Genomic DNA, 16311 nt, shown 5'->3' on the forward strand with positions numbered 1-16311 from the left:
TTAAAAAAAAAAAAAAGACAGGTTGAATGGCTTATGTATCTGCTTTTCTGTAACTGAGGACTGAAGGTCTCCAGTTTTTCCTTGATCTGGATTAAGTGTACAGCTAGTTCTAGTGACCTTGAAGCTGCTGCGTCCAGCTAGAACGTATCTGCAGGAACACGTAATTTGTTGTTATTTAGTTGCTCAGTCATGCCCAACTCTTTTGTGACCCTGTGGACTGTAGCCTGTCAGGCTCCTCTGTCCATGGGGTTCTCCAGGCAAGAATACTGGAGTGGGGCTGCCATGCCCGCCTACAGGGGGTCTTCCCGACACAGGGATCAAACCCACATTTCCTGCACTGGTAGGCGGATTCTTTACCGTTGAGCCACCAGGGAAGTGCTTGGCTAGTTCTAGTAGCTTTGAAGCTGTGCGTCTAGCTAGAACGTGCCTACAGGAACATGTAATTGCATCTCAACAATGTCTTCCACTGCCCCCTTGCCCTGTGTACTGTGCTAAGCACTATGGCACAGTGCTGGAGGTGACTGATTCTAAGTGGGGGAATGTGGCATTTTAAACTGGACCCATTATGAAGAATGGCATCTTGACAGATCAGAAGGCTTTCTAGTTTTAAGAAATGGCACAGGTGGAAGAATGGACTCCAGGCAGGGCTCAGTCCTTGAAGGGACTGAAACCTCAAACTAAGGTTAGAGTAGTTTCAAGAGGGGCACGAAGGCGAGTCCAAAGCTGACCCAGGCCTCCAGTCAGGATGGGCTGGGAGCTCGGGGGCAAAGCCACATCAGTGGGGTGGAATCCAGGAGCCCCCTCTGTGGGCAGCAGGGTGGCAGGCAGTGTCGTCATTCTGCGCCACACTCTGCAGTCACCTGGGATCCATCCTCAGAGGTCTGATGCAGTCGGTCAGGGCTGGGCCTGGGGCACTGGTGGTTTATGTGCAGCCTGCATGAAACTGGTTGAAATGAAGTCTCAGAACCCAGCCACAAACGAAAAGTGGGAGGCCCGGGATGTCATGCTGAAAGGGAGAAACTACCAGCTCTGGAAATCAGTGGAAGTCTTTAAGGGCAGGGAGAAACACGGTTTGGCTCCTCCTCTGAGATCTTGCTCTGGTGAGTAAAATTGATGGGAGAGTAAAGAAACAAGAGAACACATCTACAGGCTCCTACTGCTGAGGTGAGGACAGGGGGTAATGGGAGCCTGCTCCAGGGCCAAGGCTCAGAACAAAAGGGTATGAGTCAGCAAAGCTCAGTGGGAAAGACCCTGATGCTGGGAAAGACTGAGGGCAGGAGGAGAAGGGGGTGACAGGTTGAGATGGTTGGATGGCAGCACCAACTCAGTGGACATGAGTCTGAGTAAACTCTGGGAGACAGTGAAGGACAGGGAAGCCTGGCATCCTGCTGTTATGTGGTTGCAAAGAGTTGGGCACGACAGTGACTGAACAATGACAAAGCTCAGTGGTTGACTGTCTTGAGAGAGGGGCAGAGAGGGAGTATCAGAGGCAACTCAGAAGTTCTCACCGGAGGAGCAGCCATGCAGTGAAGGAAGGCAGAGGGCACATGAGCGGGAGTACACTTGAGACAGTGGCGATGGGCTATGTCTCAGGCCTGAGTGTCTGATGAGTGAGGCATCTCTCCTGAGATGTCCAGCAGGGTTGGACCAGAAGGAGGGAGGCAGCAAGGAAGGATTCAAGCTGGAGATAAATGCGTTTATAGGATTGTAGGAGATCTCCTGGAAAAAGACGCCAACTCATTCTCCCGGGACCATAAGCAAGGATTCTATTTATAGTGAGTGACTTAATTTATCCCATATTTAACGCACAGCTTGTGTCCTAGACAAAAGGTACATGGGGTGCTGTTCGAAACACTTGGGTTGGGTTTCCACCTCAATTTTGTTGATATCAGTCTCCCCTCAGGTATCGATCCCAGGTCAAATAGACTGGGTTGTTTTTTGGTGAAAAGCTTTGTCATCAACACTTCCGGCTGCATATGTTCAATTTTCCCTACTTCTCTATCTGACCACTTAAGTTCAACATCCTAACAAGTTCGTCCAAATGTGAATTTCACTTTAGTTGTGAAATTAGACTAGCATGTCTAGTTCAAGTTATTTAACATGGATTCATTTCTATAATATTAACCAACTACAGAAGCAAAAACTCATCACACCTTTGGGTTTGAAGGATTTTTCAGGCTTTGATCAGAGTTTATGGAGACACAAGATGGCTCCTCATGACATGTTATATCTGGAGATTTCTTCTGGCCTATGGTGGGAAAGCTGACCATTTAAATTTCCTTTGTCCTTTACTAATTCAAAACCCCATTTCTGAAACTAATCTCTTTTTGTCCTCCTTTCTCCTAACTTTGCAGATGTATCATCTCTGCTCCTCCTCAGAGATCAGCAATCTTAATCAGATATCTCCTTGGCTAGGCTCAGGGCTATAGTTCAGTCTTGCACACCCTTGTATGCAAAATTCTGGATAGCTAAGTTCCACAGCAAGACTCACTGGTTTAAAAATAACATATCACAGTTATAGTTAAACCCAAATTACTTCATGTCTAAGGTGAGGCCAAGTCCACACTCTCCTCTTTGGGGATGGACGTGGCCCATCTTTTACACCGTCCATTTAAAACAAGGCTCTGTGGGGATGATGCTCTGAGTCCAGATGAGAAGCAAGGGAAAGGTCTGCAAAGAGCCTCTAGCAATGCAGGGTCCAAGGAGGAAATCTCATTTATGTAGACTTCAATTATATATGATATTATTACAGTAATTCCATCTTTATCTCTTTGGAAGTAGAAAGTTTTCTCAGGAATTCTAAGCATTGTTTTAAAATACCAATTGAGTGTTTTTTTTTTCTTACTACTCCTGTCACGTGTAATTTAAAAAAGTATCTGTCTTGTTAACCTAACTCAACACCTTATACTGAGGAGAAATTGGACCCAATTCTAATACACGTTCACACCCTCCTTACCAAATAACTGAGTCATGTGACATGACAGTTTCTCACGAAAGCCAATACGAGAAGGAAGATGTTCTTTTAAGATGAACAAAATACCCACTGCAGGCGTAAGTGCCATGTCATTCTTCCTGAACTGTCTTCTCTTCTACACTCCTTTCTTCACCGGCACCATTTCAGAATCCATGTAAGTTTCAGATCCTTAAAACTAATAATTTTTAAAAATCTGCTATTCTTCCCCGTATTTTGTTGCTCATACACTTCTTGTATTCATCCTCGGTCTCTTTCCACTGGCTTTCTTCTACAGAGTCACAGAGAGGAACATATATGGAAATGTATGTGCTGTGCCCATTGGAAGAGGAAAGCTCAACATTCTTACCCCCAGCTAAATCTTTGTAGTTTAAACCTTTTTTTTTTTTTTTTTTTGAGAAAAAAAGGTTAAAAACTAGGAATAAGTTTAGAACACCTTATGAATCAGTACATTCCTCATATGGCAGTCATGGTGTTCAATCAATTTACTTTCTTGGTTAAAAAAGAGAGAGACTAGGGGATAGACATTTTCTGTCCCATTAGTATTCTAAAAGCTTAAGTCGAATAGCCTTGAAGCTCCTTTCCTCTAACCCAGATCTCTGCCTTCTCTACTCTGTCCTTTTCCATCACCTTTTTTTTCACCACAAAAGAAAATCCCCCGCTGGGGGCTTTCTGCACCACACTCAGTGACACCGCACTGCCCATAGATCCTTCCCTCTGGCTCACTTGTGAGTCCCTGGTGCTGCCTCAGGAGCTCCTGGTGTCCTCATCCACTCGAAATGTACCTTCTCCATGACTTCCTCATTGGCCACCTGTCAAGAGCAGTGGGTCCCACCGCCGTGACAATGGACGGAGTTCCCGAAGCTGAGGACGGACAGCAGCGAGGCAGAGACCTGATGCTAGACTGCAACGTTCCTGACTTGACATGCAGAGACCGCCAGCGTCTATTCTGGTGACGCTAGAGTATAACAGTAGGAAACTGTCATGAGCAGCTTTACGTTTTAGGGTGAGCCCTCTGGAAGCCTGCAGAGGGCTTCAGAAAGGAGTGAGAGCAGAAGAACAAGAGGGGTTAGTGCCACAGTCCCTTGAACAAGAGATGACAGGTGGCAGGGGGACTGGAGAGCAGGAGGTGGGGACGAGCTATGGGAAGGAGATTCAGAAGGAACGGGGACTGCCTAGATGTGGGGACGACGGCGAATGAGGAGCCTACAATACGCTCTGCTTGCTAACTTTGGTAACTGCATTCAAGGTCTTAGCAGGTAGAAGCCTTGTGTTTGTGTCTTATTTGTGCTATTAAAAAAAAAAAAAGAAAGAGGATATTTGATACTTGTAAATTATTGAGCCAAATACAGAATAAAAGTCCTTTAATATTTGGAGATGCTATACTATTTCCTATAAGAAAGTAGATTTTTTGGACGCAGTCTATCATTTGAAAACCTTTTGGAAATCCAATTCATTCTGTTTCTATGCCCTGTCATCAAGGACTGCCTCAACAATTCCTACACTCTCTTTTTTTCTTTCTAGCTCCACTATAAGCAAGTTCTTCTACTTGCTGACAACTAAGTATGATTAACATTCCATTTTTCTTTGTCTATTTCTTATAACAGGAGATTCAGCCACTCACTCAACAAGTAATTACTGGCAATCAGTGTACAAAGTGAAATAGAAGAAAAAGCTACATTACTAGCCTTCAAGGAGCTCATACTGTGTGTGTGGGACGAACGTAAAAGCCCAAATAAGCCTCAATGCCTTGACTACAGTTGGGTGGGACAGAGGTAAACAAAGCTTCCTGCTCTTCATCAGAGGTAGTTGTCATATCTGGAGAGATCAGACAAGCCTTTATTTGGGGTGTCCTCAGAGTATTTAAAACAGGGACTGCCATGTCTTATTTTAACTAGCCATGTACCACACAGTACTTTACCGGGAACCTGCCATGCGGTAGTCATGGTATGTGTGTGTGTAGGGGGCGGGCGAAACCAAAGTTTGTGTGTTTATTCTAGATGAAAGCTGCAGAATATACAAAGATGTGGAGAGTAGAAAAGCAAAGGACATGTGAGGAAGAAATGCTATATTCTGCTGGAGCTTAGAGATCTAGTTTTTAAAAGTCAGATATTCCAAAGAAGATGTACAAATGGCCAACAGGTACATGAAAACAGGCTCAGCATCACTAACCATCTGGGAAATGCACCAACCCACAGCAATCAAAAGCACAATGAGATATCACTTAACAACTGTTAGAAAGACTATCCCTAAACAGAGTTAACAAATGGTAATGATGTATAGAAAAGGGAACCCTTGGGCACTGTTGGTGGGAATATAAATTGGTGCAGCCACTATGGAAAACCGTATGCAGGGTCCTCAAAAAACTAAAACACAGAAGAAGCATATGATCCAGCAATATCACTTCTGGGCATATCTCCCAAGGGAAGGAAATCAGAATCTTGAAGCGGTACCTGCACACCTGTGTCCATCACAGCATTATTCACAAGAGACAAAATATGGAAACAATCTAACCATCCATCAAGAGCTGAATGAATAACAAAAAGGTGGCGTACATAAACACCAGGATATGATTCAGCCACGAGAAAGAAAGAGACCCTGCTGTCTACGACAACGCGGATGAACCTTGAGGGCATTATGTTAGGGGAGGTAAGTCAGACAGAGTAAAACAAATACTGCATGATGTTACCTGTATGTGGAATCTAAAAATGCCAAACTGATGAAACCGAGTAGAATGGAGGTTGTCAAAGTCTGGAGGGTGAGGGAAGTGAGATACCAGTCAAAGGATACAAACTTTCAGTTGTAAGATGAATAAGTTTGGGGGATTAATACTGTATTTATTATATACTTGAAAATTGATGAGAGTAAACAGTAAACGTTCTCACTGCAAGAAAGAAATGGTAATTATATGAGGTGATGGAAATTCTAGCTAATGATATAGTGGTAATCATTTTGTAATATTTGGGTATCATATCAATACACTGTATACCTTGCACTTACTGTTATATGTCAAAAAATTAAAAAAGGTCAAACAAACACATTAAGTGGAACAATGTCCTAGAATGGAAGACCAAGTGGCACTGACTTCGTTCGGTGGGTGATGGAAAAATGGACAGGAATCACAAAGAGCTTCTAATCAGAGGTCTGGGGATCTGTGACGGCTGTTCAGGGAGGAGAAAAGGAAGGCAGAGCAGCCACTTACAGGCAAGTAGACAAGACTGAGTAAAAGCAGGCATGAAGTAGATGGCACCGACAGGGATGGATGAAAAAGGCACACTGGGGCCCACTTGGCAGGACATGACCGTGGACTGGCTGTGCGCCAGGAGTGAGTGCTCCGTGAATCAGAGGACCTGGGGGGTTCTAGATGGTCTTAACATAACTTTAAAAATTAAGATAGTAATTCAGGATTGGGAGCTCGTATACACCCGTGGTGGATTCATGTCAATGTATGGCAAAACCAATACAGTACTGTAAAGTAAAATAAAGTAAAAATTAAAAAAAAATTAAGATAGTTGAAAACACACTGAAGAACAAACTCCCAAATTTTCACAGAAAAACTTGGGTTTCTTGCTTCTTCCTGCAAGTCACAAAACCCATGAAACTGCATCTCCACTGAGCCGCTTAGAGCTGAGAGATACTGTTCTCATGGAGACAGAGACAGGCTTCCCTCCCTCCTGCCCCCACCAGCCTGCTCCACCCCTTTATGTAGCTTAATGGCACTTGTGGGCATTTAGGTTTTCAGGTCTGCCAATGCGACCTGAGTTCCAAGTGTGGGGGCCAAGAGACTCACCAAATTGGGAAATTAGGAAGAAGAGTTATTTTTAGGAAGGTGCTCCTCAAAGATTTAGAAACGCAGAGCTGGTCACCTTAGCATCCTTCTTAACCTAACTCACTGTTTTCAGCTTTCTTTTTTTAGCTAAGCTTAGAGCAGAGTTCAGTCTAACTGCTGTTTACCCTGATAGAACAAGACACACAATGTTTTAACTTCTTACTCTGAAATGAAGAAAGACTGAATAATGAAAAATGTAGGGGGTTTTTGCTATAAAACTAAGGGAGGGAAATGGGGGGCACAGATGAGTTTTTGAGGAGCAGCAGCAGCAGGCAGTGATTCAGGTCAGGTTCAGGATTCTGACTGCTTGGTTTAGTCTGCACTGCTGTGTCCTCGCTGTGGCATCCATGAGCCAGCACTTAACCTCTTGTCTCAAGTGCTTATAAACCAGGGACGTTAGAATAGGGCTTAAGTGTGTTAGTCACTCAGTTGTGTTTGACTCTGTGTGACCCCATGGACTGTAGCCTGCCAGGCTCCTCTATCCATGGAATGCTCCAGGCAAGAATACTGGAGTGGGTTGCCATTCCTCTCTCCAGGGGATCTTTCTGACCCAGGGATTGAATCTGGGTCTCCTGCATTGCAGGCAGATTCTTAACTGTCTGAGCTACCACGGAAGCCCCAAATAGGGCTTACCAGAGACAAAGCGTAATAATCGTTAGCTTTGTCAGTATTGTCAGAGAAGACAGTTTTCTGTCACTTACTCTCACTATCTCTGGCAAAGTCGCCTGAGTACTACGGCAACATTCAGATTCTGGTGTTTTCCTATCCTCAAAATGTGCTTCCATGTCTGTGGACTCCTCAGCCTGCCTCTAAACTGCCTCTCAATCATATTTCTTGGCTTAGGAACTCCTGGTGATTTCCATCTTCCCCAGCCTGGTCACCAGCTACAAGATATCTCCCTTGATCAGAGGTCCAAAGATGAGAATCACCCCTTGCCCTAAAGCAGAGACCTGAATTTGCACTTTATTGCATCCTAACTCAGCTCACAACCACCTCTCTCCTTCACCCTATCCCCAGGTTCTCTGAGGCTGTGAGCCCACAGAGACCAGAGGCTGCTCCATTCCAGTTTTGGTTCACTAGTCATTTATGCTCTACAGGGTCATACTGACTCTGCCTGTGCTGAAGATGGGAGTGTTAGGCTCTGGAGCCTAAGAAGGGGAATTCATGGAAATGCTGTATTAATTAATATGTTTAAATCATGGTTCTGCCACTGTGTAGTTGTGGCAAGTTATTGAAGCTCTTTATGCCTGTTTCCTCCCCTTTGAAATGGAGATAATAATACCAACTCCAGGGGCTTCCCTGGCGGTCCAGTGCTTGAGAGTCCAGCTGCCCGTGCAGGAGACATGGGTTTGACCTCTGGCCAGGAAAGATCCCACATGCCATGAGGCAACTAAGCCTGGGCACCACCACTGCTGAAGCCTGTGAGCTGCAGCCACTACTAGAGACTGTGAGCTACGACAAGAGAAACCACCACAATGAGAAGCCCTCACACTGCAACTATTTCCAGCCTGCACGCAGCAATGAAGACCCAGCACAGCCAAAAATAAGTAGATACTCTATAATGGCCCATATGGGAAAAGAACTAAAAAAAGAAAAGGGTGGATCCATGTATACGTATAACAGATTCACTTTGCTATACACCTGAGGCTAACACAACATTGTAAATCAACTATAATTCCAGTAAAAAAATTTTTTTAAATGCTGGTGCCCATTCCATACTTCAGACAAATTAAACTAGACTCTCTCAGAGTGGGGAAAAAACCCAACTTGCATAGGGTTGTTGTGGAGACTGAGTGTGCTCAGTCACTTAGTCACGTCTGCCTCTTTGCAACCCTTTGGACTGTAGTCCGCCAGGCTCTTCTGTCCATGGAATTTTCCAGGCAAGAATACTGGAGCAGGTTGTCATTTCGTACTCCAGGGGATCTTCCAGACCCAGGAATCAAACCCATGCCACATTACAGGAGGATTCTTTACCTGCTGAGCCACTGGGGAAGTCCAAATGAGTTAATTAATGCATGGTTTGTGTTTAGCAAAGTGCTGGTCAACGGCACACTAAGAATGAAGTGGAGAAAGCAGTGCACCCCAGGTGCAACAATAAGGGGTGCTTTGTTGCACAGAATTCACGAATAATAAAATTTACTAAAAATCAATCACTTATTACCACTGTGCAATTAATTAAAAACTGCACCAATGATACCATGGTTTCACTAAGGTGGATTGCCCCCCCCCTTTGGTATCCTCTAGTGCCAATTATATATTACACTTCAAACAGATAATTTATCAACAGGATGCAGGATGTAGAACAGATGCAATGACATACACATAAATGCCTCTTACAAGTGCCACCGGGGCTCCCAATTTTCATCCCATAGCTGCGGCAGCATTGAACAGTCTACTGAAATTTATCCCCAAGCACAACACTTTTTCCTTGCAATGGATTAACTGACAAAACATGCCTTTTGGTTATCACAATTCAGTTAGCTGAGATGGTCTTACCGCTACTGATGAACAGATCTACTAGCTGTTCCTTGGAGAAATCAGCATCCACTTCGGCTCTCACTATTTCACAGGGGAATCCTGCAGCCATTTGTCTGTGCTGTGATAAGAAGAGTGTGGTTAGTTCTGAACTCTCGCATTTTCAAAGGAAAGGAGAGGGTATGTGGTTAACCCATACCTTCAGGCAGAGTGCAAGCTGATGGGCGATGTAGTCTTGCAAGCTCCCCTCTGGGCCGTGGAAAATGACATTATGATATTGCTCGACCTATTAATAAACCAAGAGAAGATCTTGGTAAAAATACTAGAGAGAAGATAAATATTAAATTATTGGTATATTTACATGGTGTAGAATGTCCTTTCTGATTGTTTTCTGCCTTTCAAAAGATTAAAAGTATTTTTCTAGGGATTGGCTTCATTCACTGGACATATGGTCTTTCATTTTAATGTGAACACTGACAAACATAGTATTTTATATTTTACACAGTTGCTGCTGCTGCTAAGTCACTTTAGTCATGTCTGACTCTGTGCGACTCCACAGACGGCAGCCCACTAGGCTCCCCTGTCCCTGGGATTCTCCAGGCAAGAACACTGGAGTGGGTTGCCATTTCCTTCTCCAATGCATGAAAGTGAAAAGTGAAAGTGAAGTTGCTCAGTCATGTCCAATTCTTCATGACCCCATGGACTGCAGCCCACCAGGCTCCTCTGTCCATGGGATTTTCCAGGCAAGAGTACTGGAGTGGGGTGCCACTGCCTTCTCCGAATTTTACAGTATTTACATGTTTATAGCAAGAGAGGGCCTCTTTTGAAAAAGTATACTCCTTTCTTTCCTCCATTTTCTACACTGAGGTTCAGTATACTACCTGGGAACACAGTTCCTAGTGTATTTTGTCCCTTATAGATATTCTGTAATTTTTTATTATTATCCTTTACAGATGCTCTTTAGTTCAAAATTTCCCAATGCTTATCTAACTTTTCAGAGGTTAAAATAGCAGTGAATGTTTTTCAGGAAATTTTGGACAACACAAAGAAAACTAAAGAAGCAGGATAGAAATCAGCAAAGCAACCACTACAATATGGTTCATGCTTCCAGTTTTCTTCTCTGCACAGTTGACAGGCATGTATTTGGTTTTTAAGCATACAGGAGTGCCATCTTTTTACACCTATTGTATATCAGAGAATACCTTTGTGTTGACTTTTTACATAAAGGACATCTTCATGAGGATAAAATACCTGGATCAACTCTCTATACGATCCCACTCTTCCAAGCACTGAATTCCAGAAATCTAGGTAGAGTTTGGCTAATCACTTTTCCTTCCTTCCTGGAAGCCTATATGATTTTAAAAACTCTTTATCCTCATGTATAAAAATATCTCATCTAAGAACAGGTGGAGATGTAATGGGTGCTGAGATGGAAAGTCAATGAATGATGTTTTATGCAGGACAAGGGCAATGACGTTTGGAGTGAAATTGGGGTGGAGATCAGCCTCCCACACCCCCATAATCCAGTGCTGTGCTCCCATGCTGGGGAGGTTTCTTCCTAGAAAGGTTTGGCAGAAAAGGACCCACACAGGTGAAGCACCAACCTAACCAGTCCCTTGACAAAGTTAGATTGAGGACTGAGCCACCCAGACTCAGAAAAGTGTTAAGACATGACAGGGTCTTGTCTCTCTTTTTAATCTGCAGTGGGACAATGTAAGGACATGGATGTGGATCTTTGTGCTGTTGTTGCTCTGCTGTGCTCTGATCCGTTTGTCCCTTTTATATAAAAGGGAAGGTCACATCCTAGAGGGTGACCAGAGTGGCCTTTCGTGAAGACAGTGACTATGCCCCTGGCTCCTTACAGGAAAAGGAACTCCTTCCTTACCTGGGGCCTTTAAGACCTGAGCTTTGGCTTCCCGGAAGACCCTGGCGTGTTTAGACGAACTCCTAGGAAGGCAAGGGAAACCAGGCTTGACCACTAGGTGTCAGACAATGGGCTAAGGAAGGAAGTGATCCTAAGGGGCCCCTTGATGTTGCACTGGGGACTGAGTTTTAGGCTCTGAAAGACAATCTACCTGGTAGCCACCAGTGATTTCATCTTATTTTAAATATTATTCCACCACTGCTAAGCCTTCAATTAAAAAGGGAACAGTTGGTTTCACAGTGGGGGTAGGGTAGCAACAGAGAGACTAGCGTGTCTGGAAGAAAAACGACAGTGGCTGTAGCTGCCTGACAAACATCAGGATCCTAAAAGGAGAGGCTGAGCTCAGCAGCGACTGCCCTGGGCTGTTTTCCATGGACCTGGGAATCTGAAAACCAAGCAGTGGTAAAGGTGCCAGCCAGGACCCAGATGGGGACAGGGCCTCCCTCAGAGACACAGGAGAGATAATAGTTCAGTTGAGGTTCTGCTTCTAGGTAGTGAGGCTATGGCACCACAAGACTTCAGGGGTAAGCTTTTATTAAAGAAGAATTATTATAGCATAGTCTGTTCTCACTTGTACCTATGTGATAGGGAAGCTTGGGGATACATCGATTGTTCTTGTCATTAAAAAATGTTGCCCATTTCCCAGATTTATCTAGTTACAGTCTCTTTCTCCCAATTTTAAATGAAATAGGGTAAATCCTTTGGACATGTGCAAACTTTTTTCAGCTTGGAAATTTTTTTCTTCCTTACGCTTTTGTCAATTTCTCCTCTTTTAGTTCTAAGGCACACCTGTAAGGCTTAAGTTCCCTTGCTGTGCTCTATGAGGACACCTGTCCCTTCATCATTAGCCTAACTCTGTCCTTCTCTTCTACCCTCACAACCCTGAATGGAACTTTCACTTGCCACCTCTGTTCTGCTCTTTATGATCTCAAGCACAATTTCAGTGAGGCCATTGCATTTTGGGTTGTTCTTTGATGAGCTCCTTGCCTCATCCATCTGTTTTCCAGCCCTTTTCCTTTTCATCTTATCCTGCCCTCTACCACGGCTTTCTTGCCCTGCTTTCACAATCTATCTCCTTGCATCCTCTAGAGAATGAACATAATCTCCCAAAGTTCTTTTTCTTTTTTTCTTTTAAGCTATTTTTAAGCTGTGTTCTTCTGAGTTTTCAGGAAGGTTTTGTTCTTTTCCGCAGTATTCTCCCACAGTGTAATGTTAACTTGTCATGGGTATTTATCTACTGTGAAGCGACAGGAAGAATTTTGCAGTAAAGCAGGGTGTGTGGACCATTACTGATTTCACTCACTGTCCGCTGATTTTCCAGCTGAATTAGGTCACTAGATGGAGGGCAGGCTGGTGTCTATAATTTCTAGTTAAACTCCAGGATCCAGCTCTGGCTGCAGTGGACTAAGGTCCTGCTGTTTCCCTTGGGGGACAAGTGCATGAGCTGAACTGCTCGGGAAGCAGGATGCTCCTGTTCCCAGCCCACTGAGAGGGCAGATACAATATACTTCCCGATGCAGCACAGTCTCATCAAAGCCCGTGATCTCTGCTCAGGGATTTCTAGGATCCAACCTCTGCAGAGCTGCGGAAGGACCTGCGCTGACAAGCGGTGGAGCAAAGTATCATGGTGCTGCCCCGAGCAGAAGCAGTAAAGGATGTATGCTCAATTTCCTAACTGCTAGTAAAGCTTGCTTTTTAAAAAACCATTAGTAAAGATGGGTAAGAGAAAGATAACAATATTTTCCTATCTCATCTCAGGTAGGCCTCAAATAAACCTGACAATCTCTTGCTCCTCAAGTTAGTGAACCATTTTTCTAGATTCTTGCCCGAGGAAGACCTCAGTTCTATTTTTCTCTGTTACTATGAAGCTTTATCCCCTTTTAAAACTACTTTAGTGGAAAATTGTGTGTTAGGTGCTGCTTGCCAGGTGCAATTTTAAAGCAGAGATCCTGAGCTCTCCAAATTAATCCCAAATTGCCATGAATTGCTGGGTAGAAATCTTCTCACCAAGAATGGATAGTTTCGCACTAGTGAAACAGATTTTCAAGGGTTGCTGAATAGTCTGTGCTGTGCGCTGCACTTGGTCGCTCAGTTGTATCTGACTCTGTGACCCCGCGGACTGTAGCCTGCCAGGCTCCTCTGTCCACAGTCATTCTCCTGGCAAGAATACTGGAGTGGGTTGTCATGCCCTCCTCCAGGGGATTTTCCCAACCCAAGATCGAACCCAGGTCTCCCGCATTGCAGGCAGATTCTCTACCAGCTGAGCCACCAGGGAAGCCCAAGAATGCTGGAGTGGGGAGCCTGTCTCTTCTCCAGCAGATGTACTCGACCCAGGAATCAAACTGGGGTCTCCTGCACTACAGGCGAATTCTTTACCAGCTAAACTACCAGGGAAGCCCACTGAGATTTTCAACCAGCACTGCTATTTAATCTTGTCTCACTTTGGAAAACAAGCTTAGCCATCCTGTCAAACTGCTTATATTTTCTTAAGGTTGACTTTGAAGTCATGTAACAGCAAGATATCCAACTTCACACATAAGCTGTCTTCAATTCCAGCACCTCATTTGGTCTCAGATTGTTGGTTCTCAGGAAAGACAGAAAAATTTTACTGAAAGGCCATTCACTAGTAGTAAGCATGTCTGTTCACATAGTCTTACATCGTTTCTAGAATATAAATAAGTAAATTCAATAAGTAAATCAAGGTAAAAGACTTCTAGATCACTGAGACATTCTAATGCGAGCATCCTATTAGTAGGTTTCTACTTATTTCAGGTATTATCAATTTTTTTGTGAATGATATTTTGTTCTAGCTCATCAAATGATACAGTTGTGTTGGTTACCACTTAAGAGCTGAACAAAAAAGTTGATTATGGAAGCCTCTCGCTATATTTAAACTGGTGAAAACATGCAAAGCTATGGCAAGAAAACATATTTATCTGTTTTAGAGTTACCATATTATTTCTCCAAATAGCAAGGCCTGAGGTTTAAAAAATATACATCCTCCATGCTTCCAGCAGAGGGCAGCTCTAAAGATAGATGGATAGGTCGACAGGAAGGTAAACAGATTGGGGGGGGGGGGTAGTAAATATTTTAACTGTGTTGAAAGGAGATCTGCTTTTTGAAACCCAACTTCTAAAAGGTGAATTGTAGTCCCCAGATTTATCTTCTAAGTGCATGCTTACAGTGTGACATTTCTGCTTATTAGTAAAGGGACACAGGGCTTGTTATCACAATGGGTACCAATCCCTTTTATTCTTGTGTCTTCAGAGCCTATTCAGGAAGCTCTCATCACATGTCAATTAGTGCTTTGTGCGGCAAATGAATTCTGGATAAATGGAGACAATGACCTCCACAAAGGCCCATCTATCCCTTTATCTTTTTTTCCCTCCACAGTGTTTTTCTGCAGAATGGAGTTTACCAGAGGAGCCGTAGTCCTGTTATGGCCAATGTGGCACCTGCAATGTGTTTTCAGACTTGTGGCATTATTTTAAAGCAATCAACTTCAGCGTTTGGTCAGAGTTTCACTTGTCTGAGGAAAAGCTTCTACTACTGAGACAGTTTTTAGGCCAAGCTGTGCTGAGATGCTGAACTCAAAAAAGAACGAAAAATAAAAGGTCTTTCCGGAGCTAATGAAACTGGGATGGCTATAGGTTAAAGGGTCAGGCTTTAGAGCTAAGACTTTCATTACAAACTCTCTGAAAACTTAATTTTAAACAACTGATTTATATATGACTTCAGAGCCACACAGAATACAGTTACTGTCAACTTACTCATGTAAAATTCCCCCAAACAATACTGGAACATTCAGCATTAGGCATAACCAAAGCTGGGGGTCTTTCACGCTAGTGTTTTTAGGCATTTGCTGAGGTCTCTCTTTATAGAATAGGTATAAATAATAATGGAATTCAAGAGAAATTACAGTTCACATACAGAGAGACACCCACACTATATGCTTTCAAAAATGAGCTTCAGTTCAGTTCAGTTCAGTTCAGTCACTCAGTTGTGTTCGATTATTTGTGACCCCATGGACTGCAGCGCGCCAGGCTTCCCTGTTCATCACCAATCCCAGAGCCTACTCAAACGCATGTCCATCACGTTGGTGATGCCATCCAACCATCTCATCCTCTGTCGTCCCCTTTACCTGCCACCTTCAATCTTTCCTAGCATCAGGGTCTTTTGCAATGAGTCAGTTTCTTGCATCAGGTGGCCAAAGTATTAGAGCTTCAGCTTCAGCATTAGTCCTTCCAATGAATATTCAGGACTGATTTCCTTTAGGATGGACTGGTTGGATCTCCTTGCTGTCTAAGGGACTGTCAAGAGTCTTCTCCAAAACCACAGTACAAAAGCATCAATTCCTCCGCACTCAGCTTTCTTTATAGCCCAACTCTCATATGCATACATGCTAGCTGGCTGCATACCAGCCCCTCCCCACCAGGAGGTAGGTAGAGAGGCAGGCTTGTGACAGCCAGAGCCAGAAGGTAACGGGCTGCTACAATCTCAGCCCCAGAGATGACATCTTCCACCAAACTGTCAGCAGGCTCCCAGCTGCTAACCTGTCTTCCTGAGATCCTGGATGCTTGACATCCACCAGGAGGGTCGCAACCTGAGATCAGCTCTCCAGAGGAGACACACAGCACACCTGAGACGAGGTGATGTGCCAAGCACCTGGTTGCCTGAGCTGCTCAGACCTGGGAAGGGCACAAAACACACACCCAACCCACAGAGACCAAGCCAGAACTGTGTTTGAGTGTCTTCTGTGGAGGTACAGGTCAGCAGTGGCTTGCCCCAGGGGCTCTGGGTGCAGCATACCTGGGTATGGCATAAGCCCTCCTGGAGAAGGTCACCATTGACCCCACCACAGAGCCACCAGAACTCACACAGGACTGGGGAAACAGACTGTTGGAGGGCACAAACAGAACCTTGTGTACACCAGGACCCAGGAGAAAGGAGCAGTGACCCCACAAGAGACCAACCCAGACTTGCCTATGGGTGTCCAGGCGTCTCCAGCGGAGGCGTGGGTCGGCGGTGGCCTGCTGCAGGGCTGGGGCACTGAGCGCAGCAGTGCAGGCATGGGACCTTTTGAAAGAGGTCACCATTATCTTCATTTCCTCC

The 16311-nt window shown here is 44.3% G+C and overlaps 1 protein-coding gene across 2 annotated transcripts in view; it reads right to left on the reverse strand.

Moving 5' to 3' along the window:
- The window catches only part of CTTNBP2 (cortactin binding protein 2), a 172530-nt gene that overhangs the window by 21341 nt on the left and 134878 nt on the right, over window positions 1-16311 (reverse strand). For both annotated transcript variants that reach the window (XM_018047195.1, XM_018047194.1), the window contains 2 exons: window positions 9475-9561; window positions 9297-9396 (listed from right to left, as the gene is read on the reverse strand). In XM_018047195.1, the coding sequence (XP_017902684.1) occupies window positions 9297-9396; window positions 9475-9561 (187 nt within the window). The remainder of the gene's footprint in view (window positions 1-9296; window positions 9397-9474; window positions 9562-16311) is intronic.

The sequence above is a fragment of the Capra hircus genome, chromosome 4 (genome assembly GCF_001704415.2).
Source record: "Capra hircus breed San Clemente chromosome 4, ASM170441v1, whole genome shotgun sequence".
Taxonomy (NCBI): domain Eukaryota; kingdom Metazoa; phylum Chordata; class Mammalia; order Artiodactyla; family Bovidae; genus Capra; species Capra hircus.